Source organism: Mixophyes fleayi, chromosome 5 (genome assembly GCF_038048845.1).
Source record: "Mixophyes fleayi isolate aMixFle1 chromosome 5, aMixFle1.hap1, whole genome shotgun sequence".
NCBI classification, from domain to species: Eukaryota; Metazoa; Chordata; class Amphibia; order Anura; family Limnodynastidae; genus Mixophyes; species Mixophyes fleayi.
Genome location: NC_134406.1, coordinates 190,100,754 through 190,125,707, shown reverse-complemented (window position 1 = coordinate 190,125,707; position 24,954 = coordinate 190,100,754). Strand labels below are relative to the sequence as shown.

The 24,954-nt window shown below is 35.3% G+C and overlaps 1 protein-coding gene across 5 annotated transcripts; it reads left to right on the top strand.

Annotated features, from left to right (window-relative positions):
• Window positions 1–3,757: 3,757 nt before the first annotated feature.
• SALL3 (spalt like transcription factor 3) lies at window positions 3,758–23,923 on the top strand. 5 transcript variants are annotated; one of them, XM_075213204.1, is made up of 4 exons: window positions 3,758–5,251; window positions 16,456–19,383; window positions 19,600–19,940; window positions 22,593–23,923. In XM_075213204.1, the coding sequence occupies exons 1-4, from the start codon at window positions 5,173–5,175 to the stop codon at window positions 23,022–23,024; spliced, it is 3,780 nt and encodes a 1,259-aa protein (XP_075069305.1). In that variant the 5' UTR covers window positions 3,758–5,172; the 3' UTR covers window positions 23,025–23,923. The 5 variants fall into 5 exon arrangements, with proteins under 5 accessions (XP_075069305.1, XP_075069304.1, XP_075069303.1 ...); XM_075213203.1 differs by having other exon boundaries at window positions 3,759–5,251; window positions 16,453–19,383; XM_075213202.1 differs by lacking the exon at window positions 3,758–5,251 and adding an exon at window positions 5,622–6,103.
• The last annotated feature ends 1,031 nt before the right edge of the window (window positions 23,924–24,954 follow it).

Sequence of the window (24,954 nt, the reverse complement as noted above, 5' to 3'; positions counted from 1 at the left end):
AACGTTTTGGGTGATGAAGTGGATTAAAGCCGTCCCTCTGTGTGGCATCTACACTGGCTGAGTTCACAACCAAACCTTGTATTGTATTGTTCTCAATCAGTTAATCCCTCTAAAATGACATCACACCTTCGCATAGTAGCTAAACAATTCATGTAACCTTTGACTTCATTAGCTGAACCCTTTTCATTCTTCCACTAACTTCCAGGACACTTAAGGGCAATATCTCCGGTCTTTAACCTGTGATTAAGCAAGGATATCTTCCAAGCATGCTCCGATGGGGGTGGGCTTAGAGTCTCAGTGGAGGATTTCAGCAGTGATTTAGATAGAGGAAGGGGCTGAAGTGTCACAAACAATCTCCAACCAACAAAATTGCGGTGTGACAGGACTCTATGAGGGTAAGGGTGGTCAAAACAGTATTGAAGCTGTGTTATCTGCAGAAAGTCCCCAATTTAGTATAATAAAAAGCATATAGCTTGTGCTGAACATGCATAATCTGATGCCTAATAATATAGTTATATAATAAAGGTGAGCGAGTGCAGTGCGACTTTCTACTCACACGTGTAAACCGTGCAAGCGAGCAAGGTATATAATTATCAATTTCTATTTAATCATGTATAAATACCTATATATTATACATATTTTCATTGGTGTATAATGACCGCTTATATCAAAAGTTTCAAAAATACCAAAAGTACCACATCAAAAAAGTATCACATCAAAAAAGTATCACATCAAAAAAGTTTATTTATTCTATTTCTGTTTATTTCATTGTATCTAACTTCTCCTACAAAACTTGTGTTTTTACTAATTTGAGTGCAAAACTTTTTCATACTACAACTGTGTAATTCCTAGGGCAATGCGGAAAGCATTTAGAAAATAAAAATTAGAGAAATTAAACATCTATATAATTGACATTTGATATGCTGTTTGGGAAAGCCTGTGGTAGAAATCCACGCGCAGATTTGCCTCTCATAGAAACATTTATCATTGTGATTGCCTAAGAGTGGCAGGTGGTGTTATCAATTACCTCTTCTAAACAATAATAATATTAGTATGGTAATATCTGTGTTCCAGTGACAGCAAATTAGCGGACAGTTGTCGCAGACGAAATGCTGGGTAATGAATGGTTTGTTGAATCCGTTCACATTTTCTACACTCGTGGTACTTCTTTTGTAAAAGTTGAAAGCAGATGGCATAGTTCTGTAAACCCTGCTTTATTTTTAGCGCGTCTTGGCTGTCAGGAAAACGAATAAAGGTATACATTGCACACACAAGTCCCGTCCCGTATTTAGTCAATTTAGCCAAGCAAAATAGGCTTGATGGTCTTAATAAACGGCACGAATCAAAGCAAATACTTAATTATACGTTCAACTAATGTAAGAAATACAGTAGTAATTTACAAATAATATTACTGTGCAGACAAAATAATAACGGGTCGCTTTTTACATAACAAGCAACAATGAGAGGAAGAGATAATGGACAAATTAGATCTAATTACAGGGGAGAAAATGCAACTTTCCTTCAATATAACTATCTAGGTATCCAGAAAGTGAACATACACTTGATGATTGAGATGTACAATATCATATTCCATGGAAATATGTCTGTGCATATATATATATATATATATATATATATATATATATATATATATATATACATGTGTGTGTGTATAGTGTAACTAATATACATGACCATTTGATCACAATACAGGTTTGTAATACCCATATTATTAATACTATGGTGATGAGTTTATATGTGTGGAGGTTGCACCTTACAGACGTTTAGTGTGAACTGGGATGTATGCGTTTTACTGCTGAGTATACTTTAAATCCTTATTTTCCTAAATTGATCTTTGGCATGTAAGTCAATTAAAAAACGTTCAGCTTATGTTTTGCCCATCACAGCGTTAACCCACTGCAGTGCTCTGACTTCAGAGGCTTTCATTAAACACAGACATTATACCCTTCTGGTATGCAAATAGACAAAAAAAAGTCGTCTGCTTCAGACAGTCCGAATATTGTAGGTAAACTTCGTACACACTGCATTCCATGTTATTCCATTCTCCGAGAAATGGGGTGTAATTACACAAAATGAACCAGGCAGAGTAAATGTTTCCACAGTTTCTATCCCAAATCAGCATAGTTCATAAAATATTTACCACCTGAAGTACTCCCAGGGTCAGTGTGCATATCAGTAAATGCCTTCTTTATAAGCCATTTACTTAAATGCTTGAAATGAAAACAAAAATAAATACAAATAAAGCACGTTGCTATATATATAAATATATATATATATATATATATATATATATATATATATACAGTGTTATATTTGTAACAACCCCATCTAATTTGTTTTGGAATTACAACGTCCAGTGATGATGAAATGCGCTATATAATATTATTGACACTGGCACTGGCTCGTTGGTACGCTAGATATTATACGGAACGTTTAATTACATTTTACAAATACTAGAATGCTTATTTCGTACAGATAATGCAGAATGTACATATACAAAACATTCTTTATCCATAAAACAGGTCTGCCTTCCTAGTATGTCATTTACAAGTAGGGTGTAATAATATTTGGATATAACAGCAGGTCCGCTTTTGCAGCGATTACCTGCGGACTGGAAGCTATCTGGACTCTGTTAATGCTACTTGACCTTAGGACACAAGTAAAAGTTTAGATCGACGATTACCCATCCATCACCGTAAATAAGAAGACCCTTCACACACACACACTGCTCTTTTTATTACAACACAAAAACAAGATTAATGTTGATAATACAAAATACAAATACACCGATCACACCTTTGTATGATTAATAAGAATTACACCTCATGAATAATTGAGCTGCACATTTACAAAGCCTCTAAGGAAAGGATCAGTGAGAAGCGTTTAAGGAAAGGGACAGGATGTTTCCAACTGGGATAAAATGGTTTACAGCGTATAGAGATAAAAGATAAAAGTGGGCAGATAATTATGAAACAATAGTGCCAGTGTGCCAGGCGTCACCTCAGGAAGAGCGGAGCAGGACTCTGCCAGTGACTTAATAGTAACGTGGGTGAAACCACTGGTAGGAAAGTGGGGGGTGCAGGTAAGCCGTAGCCATAACATGCATTCAAAAAATTAGAGAGACGAAGAAACAGGATATATAATTTATTCTGCAGATAAACACTGCATGCTGAAATGATAGATGTCAAATAAGTTTAAATTACAAGTATTAAAACAATTAAAATAATGGTTGTGTGTATGGTGCTTAGATAGCAGCCCTGATCAGGGACATGTAATGTCTGAAGAGTTGCAGTATTTAGTGGCACTAAGCACAGATGGGTGTGTGGTACATCCTAGCGGCTGCTCCTTGTCATGGGAAAGCATTTCCCTGTTATCTCTCTGATAGTTACATTTGCGGCAATGAGCGGATTAAAAGTAAAATATGCCGAGGAGAAAAGGAGAATAGGAGACGTGCAACACAGTATCCATCAGTGGCTGGCTATGCATTGGATGGAAGTAAGATCAGGTACCTTGCCAAATGAGCATATCAAGTGGGTGTCTGATACAGCTACCTGATGTCTACTGTCTGCTAGCACATGCTCCATATTAGTAGTTGGGAAATCCTCTAACACCCACTCTCAATAGCCAACATACGCCCCTGATGTGTGCGTGTGAGAGGGGAGGGTGAGAAACGTACAAGTGCTTCACTTTTTTTCGCTTAACCTGGCTCCCCTCCCATCTACTTCACCACCCACAGCATAACCCATCAGGGCCCACCCCCTCCTTTGCAAGGAGAGACAGGAGGACGGGTGATGTGTAAGAGGAAAGTGTGCTGCTCAGAGGGTCCAGGCAGCGGCTGGAGAGGGGCTCACAAGCGCACATTTGAAGATACATTGCGATAGGAGAGGTGACACTGCAGCCAGTGACAGGACGCAGCCTCTGACACACTGACTGTGCCACTCACAAGTTCATCTGCACCAAACACAGGAACAATCCAAGAAGCAAACACGTACCACCCCTCCCTGCTTGGGTAAAGTCAACCACTACCCCTGAAGACTCAACACTAACATCCCGTAACACAAAACAAAGGAGATCCAACTTGGATGGCTGTTGTGTTTTTAGATCAAATCGTGATTGAAATTGATTTTTTTACAAGCCCCCAGAACCCCACCCACTTCCATCTGTATCCCAGTGCACAGATCAATCAATCAGCAACCTAAATAAATAAATAAATACATATTATTGTCTCTAACGGATCGATGGATGCGCGGATGTGATCCTGCCAAACGCCAGGCGGATGGGACTTACTAACACTGTCAAGAACATTGTAGAAGACTCCTCGTAGTCTGGCCCATGGACTGCAGAAAGTGAGCTCCAAAAGGGGGTAACAGGCCAAAAAGAGAATGAGAGAAAGGTGAAAGGAATTAGAGTACAAGGTCGTGTGCATGGAAGGGGGGAAATAACAGTAATTGAGTGAAGAGAAAAGGAGAAGGGGCGGGGAGGAAGTTGCAGGAACACAATCACAGAACTACAGGAGATTTGAACATAGCAACAAAGTTTCCCTGCACTGGCAGAAACATCACTGGAAAACACAATACAAACCAAAAGCAAAACTGGAGAACACAGACACAACAAAGGACATCAAGGGTCAGAAGATTAGATCCCAGAAATCACAAGGTGGGGGTGGAGTGTGCCAGAGCAACCCAAATAAAAATAACCCAAGACCTAGCTAACATAACAAAAGCTCAGCACAAGTCAGTAAGGGGGAGGAAAGGGAAGAAAGAATGTGACCTTCCCCAAAAAGTGATGCTCCATGTGTGTGCGCCCAGAAGAAGTGTAGCCCGGACAGTGGGCTGCTGTGCTGTGCTGCCTGGTGCAGGGGAGACAGATCACTTGGCGGAGTGAAGCAGCTAATTGCTTGAGCCCATCCCTCATTTCCATATGCAGTCTGTGTCCGCTGGCCCCGAGCCAATCCCCTCTCACCCCCGCCGCTAATCGCGATGCATTATTCACAATCACAATTATATACCGACATGCGCAATCCGCACCGCACCGACACCAGCTAATTTCCGTAATTTTGCAACTCGACTATTTGTGAACAATTTTTTTTTTTTATTTGCCACTGATGTATCTGCAAAAAAGCAGAAACGAGTCCCAGTTCCCAGCAGCAGCATGTCTCGTCGAAAGCAAGCCAAGCCCCAGCATCTGAAATCAGACGAGGAGATCGGGACTGAGGTGCTCCCTAACAACGGTAAGGGGAGGGGGCGCTTCTTACCTATCACTGCCCTTATTATTTACAAAAAAAAAACACTTTCATCCCATAACACCCCGTTCAACACCTGACTTTTCCCAAACATACTGGCTAATAGGCACTGGCATATCGTTAGCTGGAAAAGTACAGATCAGTTCAACTGGCTGAAAGTAATCTTTTATAAACTGTATCGTTCTTTCCATCTCTTGTTTCATCCATCCATGCAAGCACTTGTGTTTAGCTTTCATTTCACTGTCAAACATTTTATTTCTTTATTGCCCTTTCAACATTTCAATATTTTGAGACTATAAAAGTATTTTATTTGTTTGAAGTTAATATTGACATTTCATTTAAAGCCTGTCAACGCCGCTCTTGAATAAGGGAGAAGTTTTACACTATTTACACCTGCACAGCAGACAATAGGGCTCAGCTCTGTAAAGTGCAGTATTGCTTTGCTGCGAGGACAGTAGCTGGTGGTGAGGAGGAGTGAGGGGTGTGTAGAGGTTGTGTGTTAGTGGCAGGGGGTAGTGCACTCAATAGGTATATGGTGACCTTTCCTTGTTGGATAGAAGAAAGAGGAGCTGCAAAAAAAGTTCCAGTGATCAGCAGGAGCTTGTATCCATCCCAGTCTGTGTCCTTCAACTGCAAGTACTAGGGGAATAGAGCAGGGAGGAGGAGGGGGGGCTTGCTCATCTTGTTTTGGAGATGGAGAAAGATCGAGGCTTGTGAAAGCCTTTCCGGAAACATCGAGCACTCTCATGTCTCAGACACACACGCACACACAAGAAGAGACTGCTTCAATGCCTGCCACTGCCCTCTCTGCCAGGGAGCTGCTCCCAGGTTCAACCAAAGGTGAGGGGATCCCGTGGGCAGCCACTGTTTGGGGCTAGTTAAGGGGGTTGTTTTGGAAGCCGCGCTGCTGCGTGTGGTTAAAAGGTTAGAGGGAGAGATGGAAAAGTGTAAGAGTAGCAGATCCCATAGAGGAGTAAGGGAGGTCCTGCATTGACTGCTGCTGCTACTCGTCTCTCCAGTCCATGGACCTACAGCTGCCAGCACCACAGCCCCAGGAAACCAACACAAGCACAATCCCTGGGTGTTTATTTAGATTTTTTTTCTGCTTATAAATATTTTTTTTATTTAATTTTATCTTGGATAGAACAATGTTTATTTTCAAAACTATTTTCAACGTTCTCTTACAGGAATCGCGGATTAATGTTTTAGTTTTCCTTACTCCCCGCAGTTTACTTTAGTTTTATCATCAGAGGTAACAAAAGCGCTAATTGCTTGTTGTTGAGATAAGTGTGCGTCCTAGATCCTAGCCTATGCTCCGCGATGTATTTATACAGGATGCGAGGCCCTATGTAAGGGCACAAATAATAAATATACGATACACTTGGATGTGTAAACTTTATGGTCTATCACTGCCAAATTTAGTGAAGTCACAGGAGATCAGTCCACCGCAGTAACAGATACTAAAAACTGTTTCCTAACATATGAGCAGATACATCTGCCATCTGCGTGCGACAATTGGGCAGCTTCCTTGCCTCAAAGTGCCCCTATCATCCCTCACTAATAACAGAGAGGTGCTGTGCAGGAAAGGCCTTGGTGCATGTCCTTTGAGGCTGCATGTCCCAGATGCTCTCTTTTATTCCATTAAACAGAACAAGTTATTGTCAGTTTTCAGCAGATTTTTGGTGTTTTCTGGATTTGTGGAAGAAAGTATCTTACTTGAAAGCTGTTTTTATGGCTATGAGTGAGTCTTATCTGTGTAGCTGTGTCACCAGAGATTAGAGCAGGAGATATGCTAAAAAGAAACGCTTGCATATGGTGTGTAGATTAAGAGCAAAAGGATCTTTTTGTCATGGAAATGTTTTTCTGTTTACTTCATCACTTAGCATTTCTTACACTTGGTTTGTTTTGTATTGCACTCAATGACTACACGATCAAATGAATGGATTTATTTCTGCAGAATCAGAAAGACAGCCTTTCCATCAAAGGGGCTACACTGCATCCCAGTGAAGATTTTTTTTTTGCAGCTTGATTATTGTGAGCTCTGAATAGCTCAAAATCTCCTTTCACTGTAGCCTCAAAAATTAAACTATGTAAATAATTCTACAACTGTGAACTTTACTTTCTCATTAACAAAATCTGAATCCAGACAAATTAAAATTAAATAAATATGTGTGATCAGAAATATATTTGTAAAAGTAGATTGCAAAAACTTTGTAGACATAGAGTATTTTCAGAAATGTTTCTCCTTGTGTTAGAGATATGTGTTAGAGATATGTGTTTATTTGCAGAACTCTGTTTTGGTGATTGTTTACAATTACTTTAGGCAGTGGCAAATATTAATTTCCCCTAACATACCATTTGGCAACAAATGATATCAAAGCACACACACCTTGCATGCCATGAAATATCCAGACTATATTAAAAGTACATGCAATCTTTTATTTTAGATCAAATGTCAATTGTGTGTATCACTACAGACATATGTCTTATACATCTTACAACCCTTACATTCTAGTTGGTATTCATTTTGTATTATTTACATGCTTGACAGACATGAAAAACAAATTCCTTGTTTTTCATGTCTTTCAGTTCATTGTCTGAGTTAAACTTAATTTGTGATCTAAATTCTTGCTAGAATGAAACCCTATTTTTAATTAGTAAAATAGCCTTATTCCAATAATATTATTTAATAAAAAAAATATAATAAATCATTTATGATTATAGAATAAAATGTGGCTTCTAAATGAATGGTTTATTATAATTAACTTGTTTCTTATAATACTTAGCTACGGGCTGCTTAAATGTAAAAAATATATATTTATTTGCAATTAGCAAATATAGTTTGTGGTCATAAAATGTAGTACTTTATTATGGATGTGCAGTTTGTGTTAGTAATATGAACACAAATCTTGTATTGATTTTTTATGTGGTTTTTGTTACATATTAAATTACATTTCTTTCAAATATTAGTGTAATAACTTCCAGTTTCTTAGGAAAATTATATTGAAAGTAATACATTCATGTGTTAATTGGTTGCATTTATTTAGTATATTGTTTGACTAAAGTAATATGCTCTCTGATAAAATTTAACACAGGAGAGTCAACCAGTGTGAGTGGCCCATTAAGAGCTTTGCAGAATATATTTATTTCTTTTAGAAACTTCAGAAGCAGCCTGCATCAGACACAGGGAGAATTTAAGCTCATTTATATTACAGCTAGAGACAACCATCTTTTTTTTGTCATTCTTAGACACTCTGATTAATGCTGAATAACAATGAGATGCTATAGTCTGTACCAAAAACAAACAAAAAAAAAGAATTTTCAGATGGACAACTGTTCTTAGATGAGTGTTTCAGTTTCACTGGCTAGTACAGAGGTGAAAAGTACACCATTAACAATTAAGAATTTGTTAAACAAGTGATTACTTTTATATGCAATGTGAGTGAAATCTGGCAAAAGTGGGTCAGGTTTCCTCATCATGTCAAGCTAATCCTGGCGAAGTCTTCCCATTGATCTTAAAGTGACCAGAAGGATATTTCTTTCAACTGCTAATGTGCATCAGCTTTGGTGGTAAAATCTATTTGTTCCATATATATATATATATGTATATATATATGTATATATATATATATATATATATATATATAATGTTATCTTAGTTTAAATGTATAGCACCGAGATAACAAATATAGTAGAAAAATTTAAATGATTATCATCTTGGCTAGTGCCTTGAGATTATTCATCAATGTAAGGAAAATGCTACATTTGGACAATACATAGTTAATATTAGTATTATGGCTTCTTTAACTAAGAAAGAAAGTCTGGAACATTGCATACTGGTAATTTCTAATATTTTTTTGGGTTCAAATATTGTTCACATGGTTAATATACACTGAGAACCTTTCTGAATATATGTATACACATATACAATTACTTTTGCCTAACAAAGTCAATATATATATATATATATATATATATATATATATATATATATATCTATATATATATCTATATATATATATATATATATATATATATATATATATATATATATATATATATATATATATAATTTAGATGGATGCCTTAATAAACAACATAACCAGATAAACACAATCATGAGTCTTCTCTCTGTTTTCTTTTGCAGTAAATAATCATGTACGTTCTAAATGCATAATTTGGAAATAAACAATTTTGGTAGTCACGTTTCAGAATTTTGTGTGCACAATACAGTTCTATGTAAATTGTTTCAAAATAGCCTATTAGTGTCTTGTTTCAAAGCATTAATGCCCAGCATACACTAGAGATTCATTTTGTTTGGTGACATTGAAAAGGTGGGACTGCATGAAGTGCCAACAGGTTTCCAATGGCTTGTCCCTGAGGGTAGGTGTTTAGAAGTGCTTTGACAAGGCTGGCTGATTTAACCTTTGCCTGTTTTGCCCTGCCAGGGGTGGCCACTAGATGTCAAGCTCATAATACAATTAGTACATCTGTGCAGTTGACCTTGGCAGCATGGTTGCTTCAGTTGTGATAAGTGTTAACACTAGAATTGAGTGTTACCTAGAGATCCTGCTACATGCTACACAGATTAGCATGTGCCGATCGTCTTTAATAGGACTATTTAAACAGGAAATCATGTTCTCTCAGCGCTATTTAATTTCCATGTGTACTTAGATGGGAAATCGGATCCTTGTAGCTTTACTGACAATTATGTAACAATTCATCTTGGCTGAAAGTGTATACATTATTATTTTCATTTATTGATATATATATATATATATATATATATATATATATATATATATATATATATGTCTTTATATAGCACATTTTTTTATTATTTGAATAACGTTATAGGTTTTTGCTTTATAGTTTAGCACTTGTTGACAAATAATACAACACTTGCTCTTTGAATCATCACATTTAAAAATCTAATTAAAATTTTTGCTTTGTATACTATGAAATATTAATTGATAGATCGGTAGATAGACCTACACATATTGTATAATCTCTTGTTATTTTGATCTCTACTGCATATGTGCATGTTTTATAACTACATTTAATAATAATCATAATATATGTCAGCAGCCACATTTTTTTTACATAAGTCTATTTTATTTACATCATCAATATTTAGGTGTATAATTAAAACATGCAGTGCAGTATAGATGTAACATTTTAAATACAAGTGATTGCCATGTATATAATGTATTGGGGTGGCTAGGTCCCATTTTCCGTTTTCGAATCACATGTAGTTGAAGCATCTTTCGGAATAATTTACATGATATACTGTACTTAATTAAATAAATCAGTCTAATTTAAAAAGGAGTAGAAAGCTATTTCTAATATATACTTATAACAGCACCCCAACGTGTTGTCATAAGTAACAAACCTAAATTACAATATTTATTTTTTTGATAAAATGACTATGGATAGTAGAGAAGAGAACAATACAAAAATAAAAGTGTAAACTGCAGCAACAGAAAGTAATAATCTTATTTTCCATAAATAGTTAATATTCTATTAAATAAATAAATACCATGTAAGCAAAATGTTTTTATTTGTACTACTGTAATGTGTTATTTAATTAAGACATTTTAGTTAGAAAGATCATAATATTGTATCTTTAAATGAACATATTTATGTATCAATATCCTTTTCAAATAAATTGTGGATTTGTAAAATAATGCAGTTATAATATATAATATGACATCTGTCTGCAAAATCCAATACAAATACAAAATCCCAAGAAATGAAAAAAAAAAAACAACAAGTTAAATAATAGCCAATATTTAAATATTAAAATGTGTTTCTTTTTAATCTGTGTATTTGCTAATGATATTGTAGAGGACTAAGCCTTCCTCTATTTACACAGTGTTTAAGTAGCTAATGGATTGCTTTCATGATTACAAACGTTAAAAAAAGAAGACAGTTGGTGACTATGCCACAGGTGGTTGTTACTTAACAAATTCTGAGATTTAGGCCACTGAAAAGATTCATCTAAATATGCTAGGTCTATAACATTGTGCATAGCAATAGTGCCCTCCACTGTTCAATGTCATGTTGACAACTATTGTGGTCTTTGAATGAGGGCAAAAATTTCTATTGAGACTGGAATTTCATCTACATTGTTGAACACAGTAGGGGTCTCTATTTGTCTCCTCCTGTTTCACAGCTTGGTCTCTGTATGCGATAATTCATCTTCTTTTATGGGAATCACAGCCATCATAAAGAGTTAAAAAAAGACTTAATTTGCAAGAAAACAAAATGTCCTCAAACAATCTTCTAGAATTCAGTAAAATACTAATAAAGAAAAAGGAAAGTCATTTAGCAGCATTCAAAAATGCAGCTTTTTTTATACTTATTGTATTCTACTAAATATCTAAGGTAGAAATGATTTGCTGCAACATCCTTATGGATATATTTATTTATTTATTTATTTTATGTAGAAGAACAGATAATAAGATATGAGATTATCATCTGCATATGGAGCCTGATTCCGGTTTCTCCAATTTCTATTCTTGACTGCATGTCACTTGAGAGTTTGCAGCTAGCAGGATAGGTATACAGCAATGCAGCATCTTCTTATGTAACTAGTAGGTATCGTTGCACCTATATCTTGTAAAAAGACAAGTTACTTTTGATTCAATGGTTACAATATTTTCAATGAAATCACAATTTAAAATTAAATGCAGGAATGGCTATATTGCATCCATTGTCCTATATTAGCATAACTAAAAAGCTTGGCCTATCATGCTTATAAACAGCTTTCGGTAGTTTGTGTTTAGATGTGCATTAATGTATTTTAATTCAAACCCTGTGTGCTTTACCCTTTTAATGTAAAAGCCAACTAAATACAGCTAGTATTGGTTAGTTATTGGCTAGTGACACAATTTTTAGATAGCGGTCTAATTTGCCAGCGCAACATATAATTTATAAACGTTTATTGTTTTTTTTATAAAATCTAAAATATCTCAAAATAAAAAGCAAAAGTATTATAAAGCCAAACATTTAAATTAACACTTCACTAACATAAATAATCTGTCATCCTAAATTTTATATAATTTTAGGTTTGTGTCCTTATCCATTTGATTTAATATAACGAAACATGCAACATGCTGTACATAATTATTCCCTAAAAAATAAAAGTTCCTGTAATATACTATATAACAATTTAATAATAAATATGGGTAAATCCAGTGTATGAAATTTTACCTTTAAGTGCATTATTTATATTACTGTTTAAGAAAACGTCAATAATTCCTTTTGCGCTGTATAACTGGGGGAAGTAAAGAAGGTTCATTACAAAAGCAATGGCCCAGGTTTCTTCGCTTGTGAGAGCTTGCAATCTAGCAGAATAGGAGTAACAATTATACAAGCTGTTTCTTATGGCCATCACAGTGCGTTGGAAATTGAAATATTTTGAATGTACACAAGAGTGACCTTTACATATATTTACTGCTTGAACAATTGATTTTCCTGTACTAATAGGTAGCTTAGTATTTTACCCTTTGCTTTATTCTACCAGAGAGGCCTGCACGGTCCTGCACTGCAATCATCTCTTCAATACGTAATGTTCCCCTATTCATTTCTTGTTTGCAAAAAGAATAAAAATAAATATATATATATGTTCAACGTAGTATTTATGCTGATTAAATAAACTGATATTGCTATATCAGCTATTATTTAGCAAGTCCATTAAGGGCAGGATCAGCAATTAAATATTAAACAGGCCTGCTAAACATAGTTTTCTTCAGTGTGTGTGACACTTCTCACTTTCTCAAATATTACCTAATGGGAAATACAGTGGATCTTAATATCTGTATTGGCTGACCTGTTCTGTGTACTGACTTCTTCTCGAAGCTGCACATCAAACAAAAGTGTAATTGAAGTTCACTGCAAGATGTCACTTCACATCGCGGCCTTAAAATGGAGCAATACTAACCTGTATAGGATAAAAACATATGTGTTTTTAAATGGATGAGCTGTTTTTTTAGTTTGTTGTTTTACTTATTTTTTGTATCACATGCACAGAATAGTACAGTGTATATTTTGTTCTATACAAAAATATATATGTGACCAAAGCAGGGGTGTAATCATATAATTATATTGCAATGTAGTTTAATTTTTTTCAATAAAACAATTTATTTATATTCAGAAGCTGACTATGTTACTGAACATTTCTAGAAATAATTACATCTGCATTGTTTCTGCTTTTGAATTGTTTATTTAGCTTTGTTTCCTATTTTAATCATTCATAGATTTTTTAAAAACAATTGGTGCTGTTAAAAACTATAGTTAGTTTAGTTCAACATAAATTATTGTCTCATGTAATAAACATATACTAGCCACTTGTTTAAAATATATTTATACAATATGGCTTAAACTGATGCTGATATGTGAAGGTAAATGATGTTCACAAGTAGGTATTTACGTGTGCATGTTCATGGAGGTAAATCAGCGCACTACTGTTTCACAAGAATACATTAAAAAATCAAAACAAATCCGGCAGTGTTAATTCATCCAATTCTACAGGAAACCACTTGAAGAGAAACATGCCTCTTGTATTTTTAAACTGCTGTAAAAAAGCCAATTCTGAACATGGTAGTGTGTTTGATTTAAAAAAAAAAAAATGCAGCACAGCTGCTCTCTGGGTTACACACAATGTAGCTGCCTAAGCGGGTCCAAAAGTATACTTGAATGAGCAAAGCAGTTTGCACCTCAGTTCGCATAGAAAAGCTGCCTGGAATATATATCTGAAATTTGTGCAGTTTAAACGCTTTTCTTTTCTTTTTATATTTTTTAATAGTATATAATAAAATATTTAGAAAAAGTAAAAGACTCTTGCATTCCATGACATATTCATATAGTAAATATTTAACTTTTTTATGTTGTTTTTGAAGAATATTTTCTCAAGATTATTTTAAATTTAAACTATTAATTCACTATAAAGATGAACTTATCACAATAATATTGACATTTTTCACTTTTGAATAAATAGATTTTAGTTTGAATTTAACATAATATTAATTATGAAATGTGTTATCTTTCCACCTTTGCTAGTATTTCCATAGATTTAATATGCCATAGATGTGCTTATTAAGTTTGTTACATTAACTTAAAAATTGAGCCTCGAACATTATTTTTTCTAAAATTTAAATAAATTCTGTGTGACATGTATGCTTTTTGGTAAATTATTACATTTGGTAATAAATTGTGTTGGCGTTATATTATTATCTGCTGCAGAAAGATCACGTAAAATAAAATTGATTAGTTGTTATGCATCTACCTAGTATTCAGGATTCAATAATATTCTATTAACGCTTGTATTTGTGTTTCATTATTAACCCTTATATTTATTTGTATTTAATTGTTTAGAAGTCATACAACATTAATATTATTGTCTTAAAATTTGTCTATAACTACATATCTTAAATATTTGATTAGTTAATTAGAGAGGATCTGTAGGATATACAATTAAATATTTTTTGATTATTACTTGACAATTACAATCTTTCTTTAAATAGGATATTAGATTTTTAATAATTCATTTATTACTGAAAATGAAATAATTCTTAAAAGTATAATACAAGTTCATATTTTATTGAAAGTTATATCTTACATTGTAAATAAAATACCTTATTTATGCATGTAAATAACACAGCAATGATTAAACAATAATTTATTTATTGCATAATAGTATGCTTACAGTATATGGAGAATTTTGACTTGACTCTTCCATTCTGTACTGTTCATTCTATTTGCTGCTATCTCTTATTCTGTCAGGCAAAAAAATATGTTACCTGTCTGCAATATCCAGACAAGCAAATTAAAGTTACTGAGCAATAACTGTGCATTCCTACTGAGCAGCTTTTAAAATACTAGAAATGTTTTTTTATATGTTCATTTCTCATTCCAGCACAGCTATTTATTTGATCAGGTGTGAATTAGAATTCTGTTCATTAAACATGCTTGTTATTCAGCACAAGAGGGTAACGCAAGTCAGAGGAAGTGACTGCCTACAACAGTAATTAAACATGTGTAACCAATTAGTGGGTTTTCTACAATGGCACAAGCATATAATTTAAAGAGCCTTTCTATAAGAATAGATGAAAATAGGTACAAAACGTGTGTCTGACTACAGCATACTTATGTTTAAACATGTCAGCAGAAATGTGGTTTAAATATGTAATTCTTAGTTTGTTCACAAATCTGTGAACTCAATGCTGTGTCGCAATAACATGTAATTTTAGTTATCTGCTAACGAAATATGGCATTTGACAGTATCAATTACTTTTGTGGAGGATTAGCAGTTAAGTGTCAGGTATTTGTTTCACTAGATATACAATTTGCATTTAGTGTATGTTCATTTTCTGATAGGAAGAATGTTGCGCATATTAGTACTTTATTTTTATATAGAAATTCCAACGTCTTTAAAAGTACTTAGTGCTCAGGCCAAAGGTTAATGTCATTAAGATCTTATAGCATTGCTGTGTTCACTACAAAGAACTCACCAGATCTAATAATAGTTAGGCTATTTAATTAGTATATTGGAGATGATTTATTTTTAGTTAGTTATATGATAAGTGCATTTTTTTCTTTAGCCATTTTAGATATGATTGCAATTCAGAGAAATGTCTTCAAATGTAAATATATTCTTACCTATCCAGATTATATAGAATATATGGAACCTACTATGACTCAGCTTTGTATAAAGATACGTAGTCAGAGACCAAGTCAGTAACAGGGATTCGGCTTCTGCTGTCAGACACTGCTTCAAGTTTAAAAGGTTACAGATTTGTTTAGCAATGGTAAGTGAACTGGCAAAGGCATTTCTAATTTTGCTGGAAATTATGAAGCTTGATGCTGAAGGGGAATCCTAATGACCCCATCAAAAGCTTGATTTGTACCCAACAGACAATGTTGCGGTGAATTGTATGAAAATATTGGAAATCAATGGCTTCTATGGAATTTCATTAAGAAGCAGTATCCACAATTGATAGAGCTTCATAATTTGATGGATTGTGCAAAGAAAAATATTAGCTAGGTATAAGGAGTCATAGAAAATTGTTGAAGTGGGGTAATTTGTACAAAATAAAAAGTATTGATTTTACTTGTGCAAAATGTTTTAATGTAGAGTGGTTTATCTTTTACCTAATAGCTTATGCAGTCTTTTCATTTGCTTCCAGCAGTACCTGGGGAAGGACCAGATGATGGTGATAGCGGGAATGAAAGCCGAAGTGGAAGTGAGGAGACCAATGTTTGTGAAAAATGCTGTGCTGAATTCTTCAAATGGAACGACTTCTTAGAGCACAAGAAGACCTGCACTAAGAACCCTTTAGTGTTGATTGTAAATGATGATGTAGCAGCAGCAGCTCCAGAAGACTTTCCCGAGCCATCTCCCGCAAGCTCTTCAAGTGATCACGCAGAGAGCGAGACTGCAGAGGAAACTGTCCAGGTGGAAAATAATGACACTTGTGATATAAAAGAAATAGAAAAAGAAGAGGAACCCATGGAGGTTGAAACCACTGAAGAAAAAAACTTCCCAAGTCAAGAAGCCTCAAGCACTGCTACTCCTCTACCTCAGTTACCTGATCCACCTTCCATCACTAATTACAACATGCCAAACACTAATGTCACATTAGAGACTCTGCAAAGTACAAAGGTGGCAGTGGCACAGTTTTCACAGAATGCACGGTGCATAGGTGGTACAGGTGCTGCTACTGCAGCTACAGCTATAGCAATTCCAATGATTCTAGAACAACTAATGGCACTACAGCAGCAGCAAATTCACCAGCTGCAACTTATTGAACAAATACGCAGTCAGGTGGCAATGATGAATCGTCAACCACTACGCCCTCCATTGACCTCGTCAGTTACAGCACAAAATCCTCCAAATCCAGCACCCAGTCAGCTGCAGGGCTTTACTGCACATTCAACCCTTCAGTTAACACCTGTAGTCCCACCCACCCTTACAGGATCAATACCCAGCAATCAACCACCATCATTTGAGAACACACAACATACATCCCAACCTGCTTCTGGGGCAAGTACCCCAAACATACCATGTCCTGTCTCTTGTACACCTACAGAAGCAAGCACATCTTTATCAACTAATCTTAATTCATCATCAGTAACACCTACTCCAATGTCCAATACTGCAACTAGCTCAATTTATCCTCAGAGCTCCTCAACCCCTCCATCCATTGGACATGGAAATATCCTCAACTCGCCCTCCACTTTGTCAAGCCCACTTCTACCTCACAGTTCCTCAAATAGTGTGATCTTCCCCAATCCACTTGTCAGCATAGCTGCAACAGCTAATGCATTAGACCCTCTTTCTGCACTCATGAAGCATCGTAAGGGAAAGCCACCAAATGTATCAGTATTTGAGACCAAGTCAACCTCTGAAGACCCGTTTTTTAAACATAAATGCAGATTTTGTGCCAAGGTCTTTGGAAGTGACAGTGCTTTACAAATCCACTTGCGCTCTCATACAGGTGAAAGACCATTTAAATGTAATATATGTGGAAATCGTTTTTCCACAAAAGGCAATCTAAAAGTTCATTTTCAGAGACATAAAGAAAAATACCCCCATATTCAAATGAATCCATACCCTGTTCCAGAATACCTCGATAATGTCCCAACTAGCTCTGGAATACCATATGGAATGTCTCTTCCTCCTGAAAAACCAGTCACAACATGGTTAGATAGCAAACCCGTATTACCAACAATTCCAACATCTATTGGGTTGCAGCTTCCTCCCACAATACCAAGTGTTAACAGCTATGGTGAGTCACCAAGCATTACTCCAATGAACAGATCACCTCAAAGGCCATCTCCAGCTTCCAGTGAGTGCAACTCCTTTTCACCAATCATAAATCATTCTGAATCCTGCATGGCAACATCTGCAGAATCTCCACCATCTGCTCAAACAGCAACCACTGCTGTCCCAAAAACTGAATCCATTGTACTGCCCCCTACTATAGCAAGAACAGGAGAACAACCTGTGAGTGTACAAATATCCTCACCTGTTACTACATCTATTCCCACTCTTACAGATACTAGTATATCAACAAGCCTCCCAAACCCTGGGCTTCCTTCTATGTCTGAGCAGTTCAAAGCAAAGTTTCCCTTTGGTGGGCTTTTGGAGTCTATGCAAACATCAGAAACATCAAAACTGCAACAACTAGTTGAGAACATTGATAAAAAGATGACAGATCCAAACCAGTGTGTCATTTGTCACAGGGTGCTTAGCTGTCAGAGTGCTCTTAAGATGCATTACAGAACACATACTGGAGAAAGACCATTTAAATGCAAAATTTGTGGACGTGCTTTTACTACTAAAGGCAATTTGAAAACCCATTTTGGTGTTCATCGCTCAAAGCCTCCACTAAGAGTTCAACATTCGTGTCCCATTTGTCAGAAAAAGTTTACGAATGCTGTTGTCCTGCAGCAACATATCCGTATGCATATGGGTGGACAGATTCCAAACACCCCATTACCAGAGGGCTTCCAAGATGCAATGGACTCTGAGCTTTCTTACGATGAAAAGAATCTGGAAACAATGAGTAATTATGATGAGGACTTTGATGACAATTCTATGGATGAAGAACTAGATATAAAAGACACAGCAAGTGACTCATCTAAGCCACTTATGACATACTCTGAGTCATCACCTCCCACTGTCATTTCAAGTATTGCGGCTTTAGAAAATCAGATGAAAATGATTGACTCTGTTATGTGTGCACAGCAATTTATTGGTTTGAAAACCTTAGAAAATGGGTCTGGGGACAGTGATCGTTTAAGTAATGATTCTTCCTCTGCTGCTGGGGATCTTGAGAGCCAAAGTGCAGGTAGTCCAGCAATGTCCGAGTCCTCTTCATCGATGCAGGTTTTGTCACCTGTCCATAGTCATAGCGGAAGCATAAGATCAAAATCTCCACATGTAATCAATCAAGAAGAGCCACCAGAACTACAGCTTAAAACAGAAAAGTCTGACAGTCCTTTACCTGCTCCTGAAATTGAAGGTGCCCTGGATCTGACATCCACGAATCCTGGGAGACCAATCATCAAAGAGGAGACCCCTTATAGCCTGCTGTTCCTGAGCAGAGAACGTGGTAAGTTTAAAAGTACTGTTTGTAATATCTGTGGCAAGCCTTTTGCTTGCAAAAGTGCATTGGAAATTCACTACCGCAGCCATACTAAAGAACGGCCATTTATTTGTACAGTCTGCAATCGTGGGTGTTCCACTATGGGTAATTTAAAACAACACTTACTGACACACAAATTGAAAGAGCTCCCATCTCAGTTATTTGAACCCAACTTTACTCTAGGTCCCAGCCAAACCACTACTAGCCTGGTCACCAGCACAGCGTCTGCCATGATCAAAATGGAATTGAATGGTCACACCAAGCCGATCTCATTGTGTGAAGGTCCCCACCTTTCAGCTGGAATCCAGGTTCCTGCTGCACCACAGACAGCGATGAGCCCAGGCATCACTCCTATGCTGGCACCCCCACCACGGCGAACTCCCAAGCAACACAACTGTCATTCGTGTGGGAAGACCTTCTCCTCAGCAAGTGCACTACAGATACATGAACGTACTCATACTGGTGAAAAGCCATTTGGTTGCACAATCTGTGGTAGAGCATTTACCACAAAAGGGAACCTAAAGGTAAGGTGAAATCTCTCCAGTCATACAAAAGAAAAAGGATTTGGGGAACAACTGTCAGATCAATTACATTTAAAGTGTTTCAATATTTGTATACCTGCAAATGTCATTGTCATTTCATAACATACTATCAAGACCTTATTTGTGCCCTAAATGCTTTGGAAGTATGAGAACACTGTATGCACATGCTGCAGACGGACCCATAATTACTATAGTGTACAAACTATATATAGCTGTAAATTCAATTTTGTTTTGTAAATGTTGCACTCACTATAAAATAAAGACAAGTAGGTTTAATACTTGAAGGTCAATGCTATAACAAATATAGCAGTTTTGTTATGACAATGACATATGTCCTCAAGCCCTTAATATCTGTAAAATGCAGCTTAGTAGCAATTCACCTCAGAGGCACATTTAATACATTAAAATTCCTTATTGTAAACACATTGTAGTAAATGCTGGTAAAACTGTTGTTTATGTAATTGCCTACGTGTGTGTGTGTGTGTGTGGAATTAGTTGGTTTTTGCAGTTGGTTATTATAATGGTGCCACAGGGTAAGAAAGAAAATATCTAATTTTGTCAGATTATTGATGAAAAACATCACGGCAATGTGTTGTATTTATTTCCATTTTTTTTTAATACATAGGACCCAATTTAGAGTTAAGAGTAAATCCAGCTAGAAGGTGCAATTTTGCGATGGTGATGGGAAATTTAAAATGTGTGGACAGCTTTCGAATTGAGCGGGTCCACCCCAGCTCTAAATCATACATCAAAAGAAAGCTGTCCAGTATTTGTGTGTTAGATAGAAAAGAGGGCTGTATCTTCCCTGCATGCAGAAAATTGCATTTGCACCATTTGCTTCACCAGACGGTTTGTCCAGGTGAAAATCTGCAGCCTTTAGCTGTACTTGGTCCTAACTGTAAGTGAGACCCATAGTTTTAAAATCAAAACTTTGCCATTTACATTTTTATGTCATTTTGGAATCAGTTTCAAATTAATGATAGCCAAATGATAGCTATAATTAAACAATGCACTTATATTTTATTTTTCTATCTTTACAGTTGGACTTATATGACTATTGCAATATTATTAAAATTGTTAATTATATGATTTTCTATTTTCTATTCTAAATTGACTTTAAAAATGTTGAATTTGCATGTGTAGTATAAAATATGTTATGTGTTTTGATATCAAGAACGTAGTTCAGAATTATATTTTTCTTTTACAGCAGCAAGATTTAGGATTGTCCTTTCTTACTATGTGCTATTGTTTGTGGGATTGAACTTTCGGTCCCTTTGATCCTTATTAGCACAATGTCTGCAATGTGTAATGGATTAAGTAGACAAAATGTGCAATGACGTTTGTGTGTTAATTTGTAGTCATTTCCAAATTTATTTATTTTTTAAACAAAACAAAAAAACAAGCAGTATCATTATGCAGCTTGGAGACTCTTCCATTAGGAATAATTGGCAAATGTAATCTCCCCTAGAGTCTAGAATCTTAACATTCTGTGAGCACCTAATTGACTGAAGCCGTTACCCTCTTTCTTTTTAAATATTTCACTCAAACAGGCTTTTAAAAATGATCTTACAAGGTGTAATTTGGCCAAATAAGTACATTTTATTTTCTAAAAAGCAAACAAAAAAACAAATCTGCAAATTGATATTTGTATCTTACATATCTCTTAAGTAATAAAAGCATATAGATATTTATTATTTGCGATATGCACATATAATGCAAGTAAAAAACATTTGTGTTTTTCTGAGTAGTTTTTTTTCGTCTCTGGCATTAACATTACAATAATATTTCAAAGACGTAAATTATTTCTAGTGAAAATGTTTATTGTAGAGGAGACATCAAATAGAAGCTAGAATTAAAAATATGTTTGTGTGTTTATGTTAAATTATTATTTTTACCGTTGGTGAATGAAATATTTATGGGATTTAGATATACAGAGTTCATGCCCACTGCCAACTCCCTCTAGGTACAAGGCACGTTTCCTCGGCCATCTGGATATTTAACAAGCCATGGCATGTCTTGTGCTCTTTTTCTGAAGGTTTAGAAAATATATTTTGTTTTCTTTAGCATAATACTTAACTTGTTTGTGCTGTCTGTTATGCAAGTTCTTTATTTTACAATATATATATGTGTAGAGGAACTTCTCTGGTAGATAAAGTAAGACTTGGCTTTACGATTTTTGAGCACCTGCAAGATGTAATTGTAGACCTCACAAAGACAATTTAGAACATTTGCCAGCACTATTTTTGTGATCTGAATAAGGATAAAAAATAAACTACCAAGGACAGTATAAAAACTTCATCAGTACAAATTGGAATGACTGGCTAAGGAGAAGCTACATTTTCAAAACATGCAATATCACTTTTGGAATTCAATCAGTATTTTAATTGTGCTTAAAATGGGCACTATAGTTGTTAGAGGGTATCAAGATTTTCTGACATATCACATAGAAATCATTTTTTTTATTATTATATTACAGTTCACCATAGAACCTTTTTAATTAATACGTATAATTTTATTTGTTGTATAAATAATGTATTTTTGATGTTTACCACTTTTTTTTAACATGTTATGTTTTCAATATATACTGACTATACTTAAACCTATGCACTCTTTGTTTTCTTTTTTTTTACATAGGTCCATATGGGGACTCACATGTGGAATAATGCTCCTGCAAGACGTGGTCGGAGACTTTCAGTGGAAAACCCCATGGCTTTGCTAGGAGGAGATGCACTGAAGTTTTCTGAAATGTTTCAGAAGGATTTGGCAGCTCGAGCAATGAATGTTGACCCTAGTTTTTGGAACCAATATGCTGCTGCTATCACAAATGGGCTGGCTATGAAAAACAATGAGATTTCTGTTATACAGAACGGAGGCATTCCCCAGCTCCCAGTCAGCTTAGGTGGGAGTGCAATGCCACCCTTAACCAACCTGTCCAGTGGAATGGACCGAACACGTACTGGCAGCAACTCTCCTATCATTAGTATAGACAAAGTGGGTTCTGACTCTATTGTAAATCGACCATTCACAAGGTTTATTGAGGAGAACAAGGAAATTGGCATAAACTGAGTGCAATTACAAAAAGGAAAGGATAAAAACTGCCCCGAGTCACTTCTCTTCAAGTCTTGTACTATTTGATGTACAGTTTTTTTGAACATGTATCATAGTGTCCTAACCGAAATTCCTACAGTCCCTCTCCCATAGCAGAAATGCATAGTCTTGTGGTTGCGGAAGAGATGTTTTTGCAAGATTGTGCATGGTACCTTCTTTCAGCAGTTTAACTGACTGGAATGGACTTTTTCCCCTTTTAACTTTACTTAAAGTTCATTAGACTTCAGGCAGACACAGGCTACCCAGAGCTTTGTGTGTTTCAGATAAAAAAAAATTCAACTCATGTAAAAACATTGACTTCTTTGGCCAAAATATTTGCTGGTTTTGTTCAAATTAGATATAATCTTGAAGTCTGTTTGTAAGGATTCTAATACAGTACTAAATAATCAATTTAGTATTCCCAAATACTGTGTATTATTAAAGTATCCTTGTCTGTAGTATTTATAATAACATTATGCGGGTACTCAACAGGAAATAAGTCCCATCCTTCAATAAAATTTTGTACAGCTAGGTACATCTCAGTTTGTGACCTTTTCTTAGCAAGTTTCGTTTGCTATAACCCAGTGATGTTTATTCCAATGCAGGCAAAATTGTGACATTTTATTTGGGAAGATAGCATGCTTTACATGTGCAAGTATCTGTCTGTAACAAATCCCTTTATTTAAATATTTGTAGCTGCTATGTGGACAGTCGTTCAATATAAATGAGAAAATGTTGTGTGGAGAAATAGCTCAATGGTTGAAAAGCCACTTACAGACACATTTTTTTCACTCTAAAGTATTCACAACATAGGAGGCTGTGAATAAAAAAATCTTCATGTTAACTTCACTGTACAATAAAAGGTAATGTTTGTATAATGTGCTTGCAAACTCTTAATTTATACTATTGCACTTTTAGTATTTTGTACTTTGGGAAGATTGTTTATAATTTGAAAAACAAATTGAACAAATATGTAAACTATTTAAAAATGCTCATTGGGTCAAAGGCAACTAAAGAAAAAAACCTAAAACAGTTCTTCTGTCTTCTTAAATAATATTTTGTCCTATGCCAGCTTCTGTAGAAATTCAGCTAATTTGAAATCGATTTGCCTATGCAGCATGGCACTTGTAACATGATTTATAGTCAACTGTAAGCACAATACAGTTCACCTAAGTAGAGAAAAAGGTGCATGGAATTGGAAAAACTGTAGTACACGCTCTAGAACAGTGGTCCGTTACTCAAGTTTGAGTCGACACACTAAAAATCATAGAAAAAATTGATTTATACTCAAATACTTGAGCTACTCAAACCAAAATTTTGAATCTGCTCTAAAACAACTTTCCTTCTTTAGTTTCATGCACCTATTTTTCAGTTTTATTATGGTCATTATTTGTTAACACCAATAAAGATAAAATGGACTGTTGGTAAAGAAATCACACTCATTATTACTTAAGCACAAATGCTACCCGTTACATTATCTGCATAATAGATCCTGGAATATGGCGAAAACGTGAACTTGAAATGTCATATGTGCTACCTCATTATATGCATTGACCAAAATCTGTATTGAGGAAGCCATTAACCACAAAGTATTATAAAATACATTTGGCACATGACATTTTATTTACAAGTAAGTGCAGTTCAGCTTAATTAATAGAGACATCTAACATAATTAATGTTTTGTATCTAAAGCATTAGTTGCCTTCAAATTTCAGATTCACATTCCATAAAATTTTATTTCCAGTGCAGAAAAAAAACAGTATGAGCTAATAAAACGAAATACTGTTGCACTGTGGTCACCCAGCAGCCCTTATGTAATTAAATGGAATTTTTAGTCATGGTTTAGAATGGGGCTGTTTAAAAAAGGTACATAAGGTGGCTTGTCATGGCTATTTTCCGGCATCAGAAT

Coding starts and splice junctions, on each gene's coding strand:
- SALL3 (XM_075213201.1), top strand. CDS start 6,010: ATGTCTCAGACACACACGCACACACAAGAAGAGACTGCTTCAATGCCT. Junction 19,384..19,599: donor GTTCCTGAGCAGAGAACGTG/GTAAGTTTAAAA, acceptor ACTTTACTCTAG/GTCCCAGCCAAACCACTACT. Junction 19,941..22,592: donor CCACAAAAGGGAACCTAAAG/GTAAGGTGAAAT, acceptor TTTTTTACATAG/GTCCATATGGGGACTCACAT.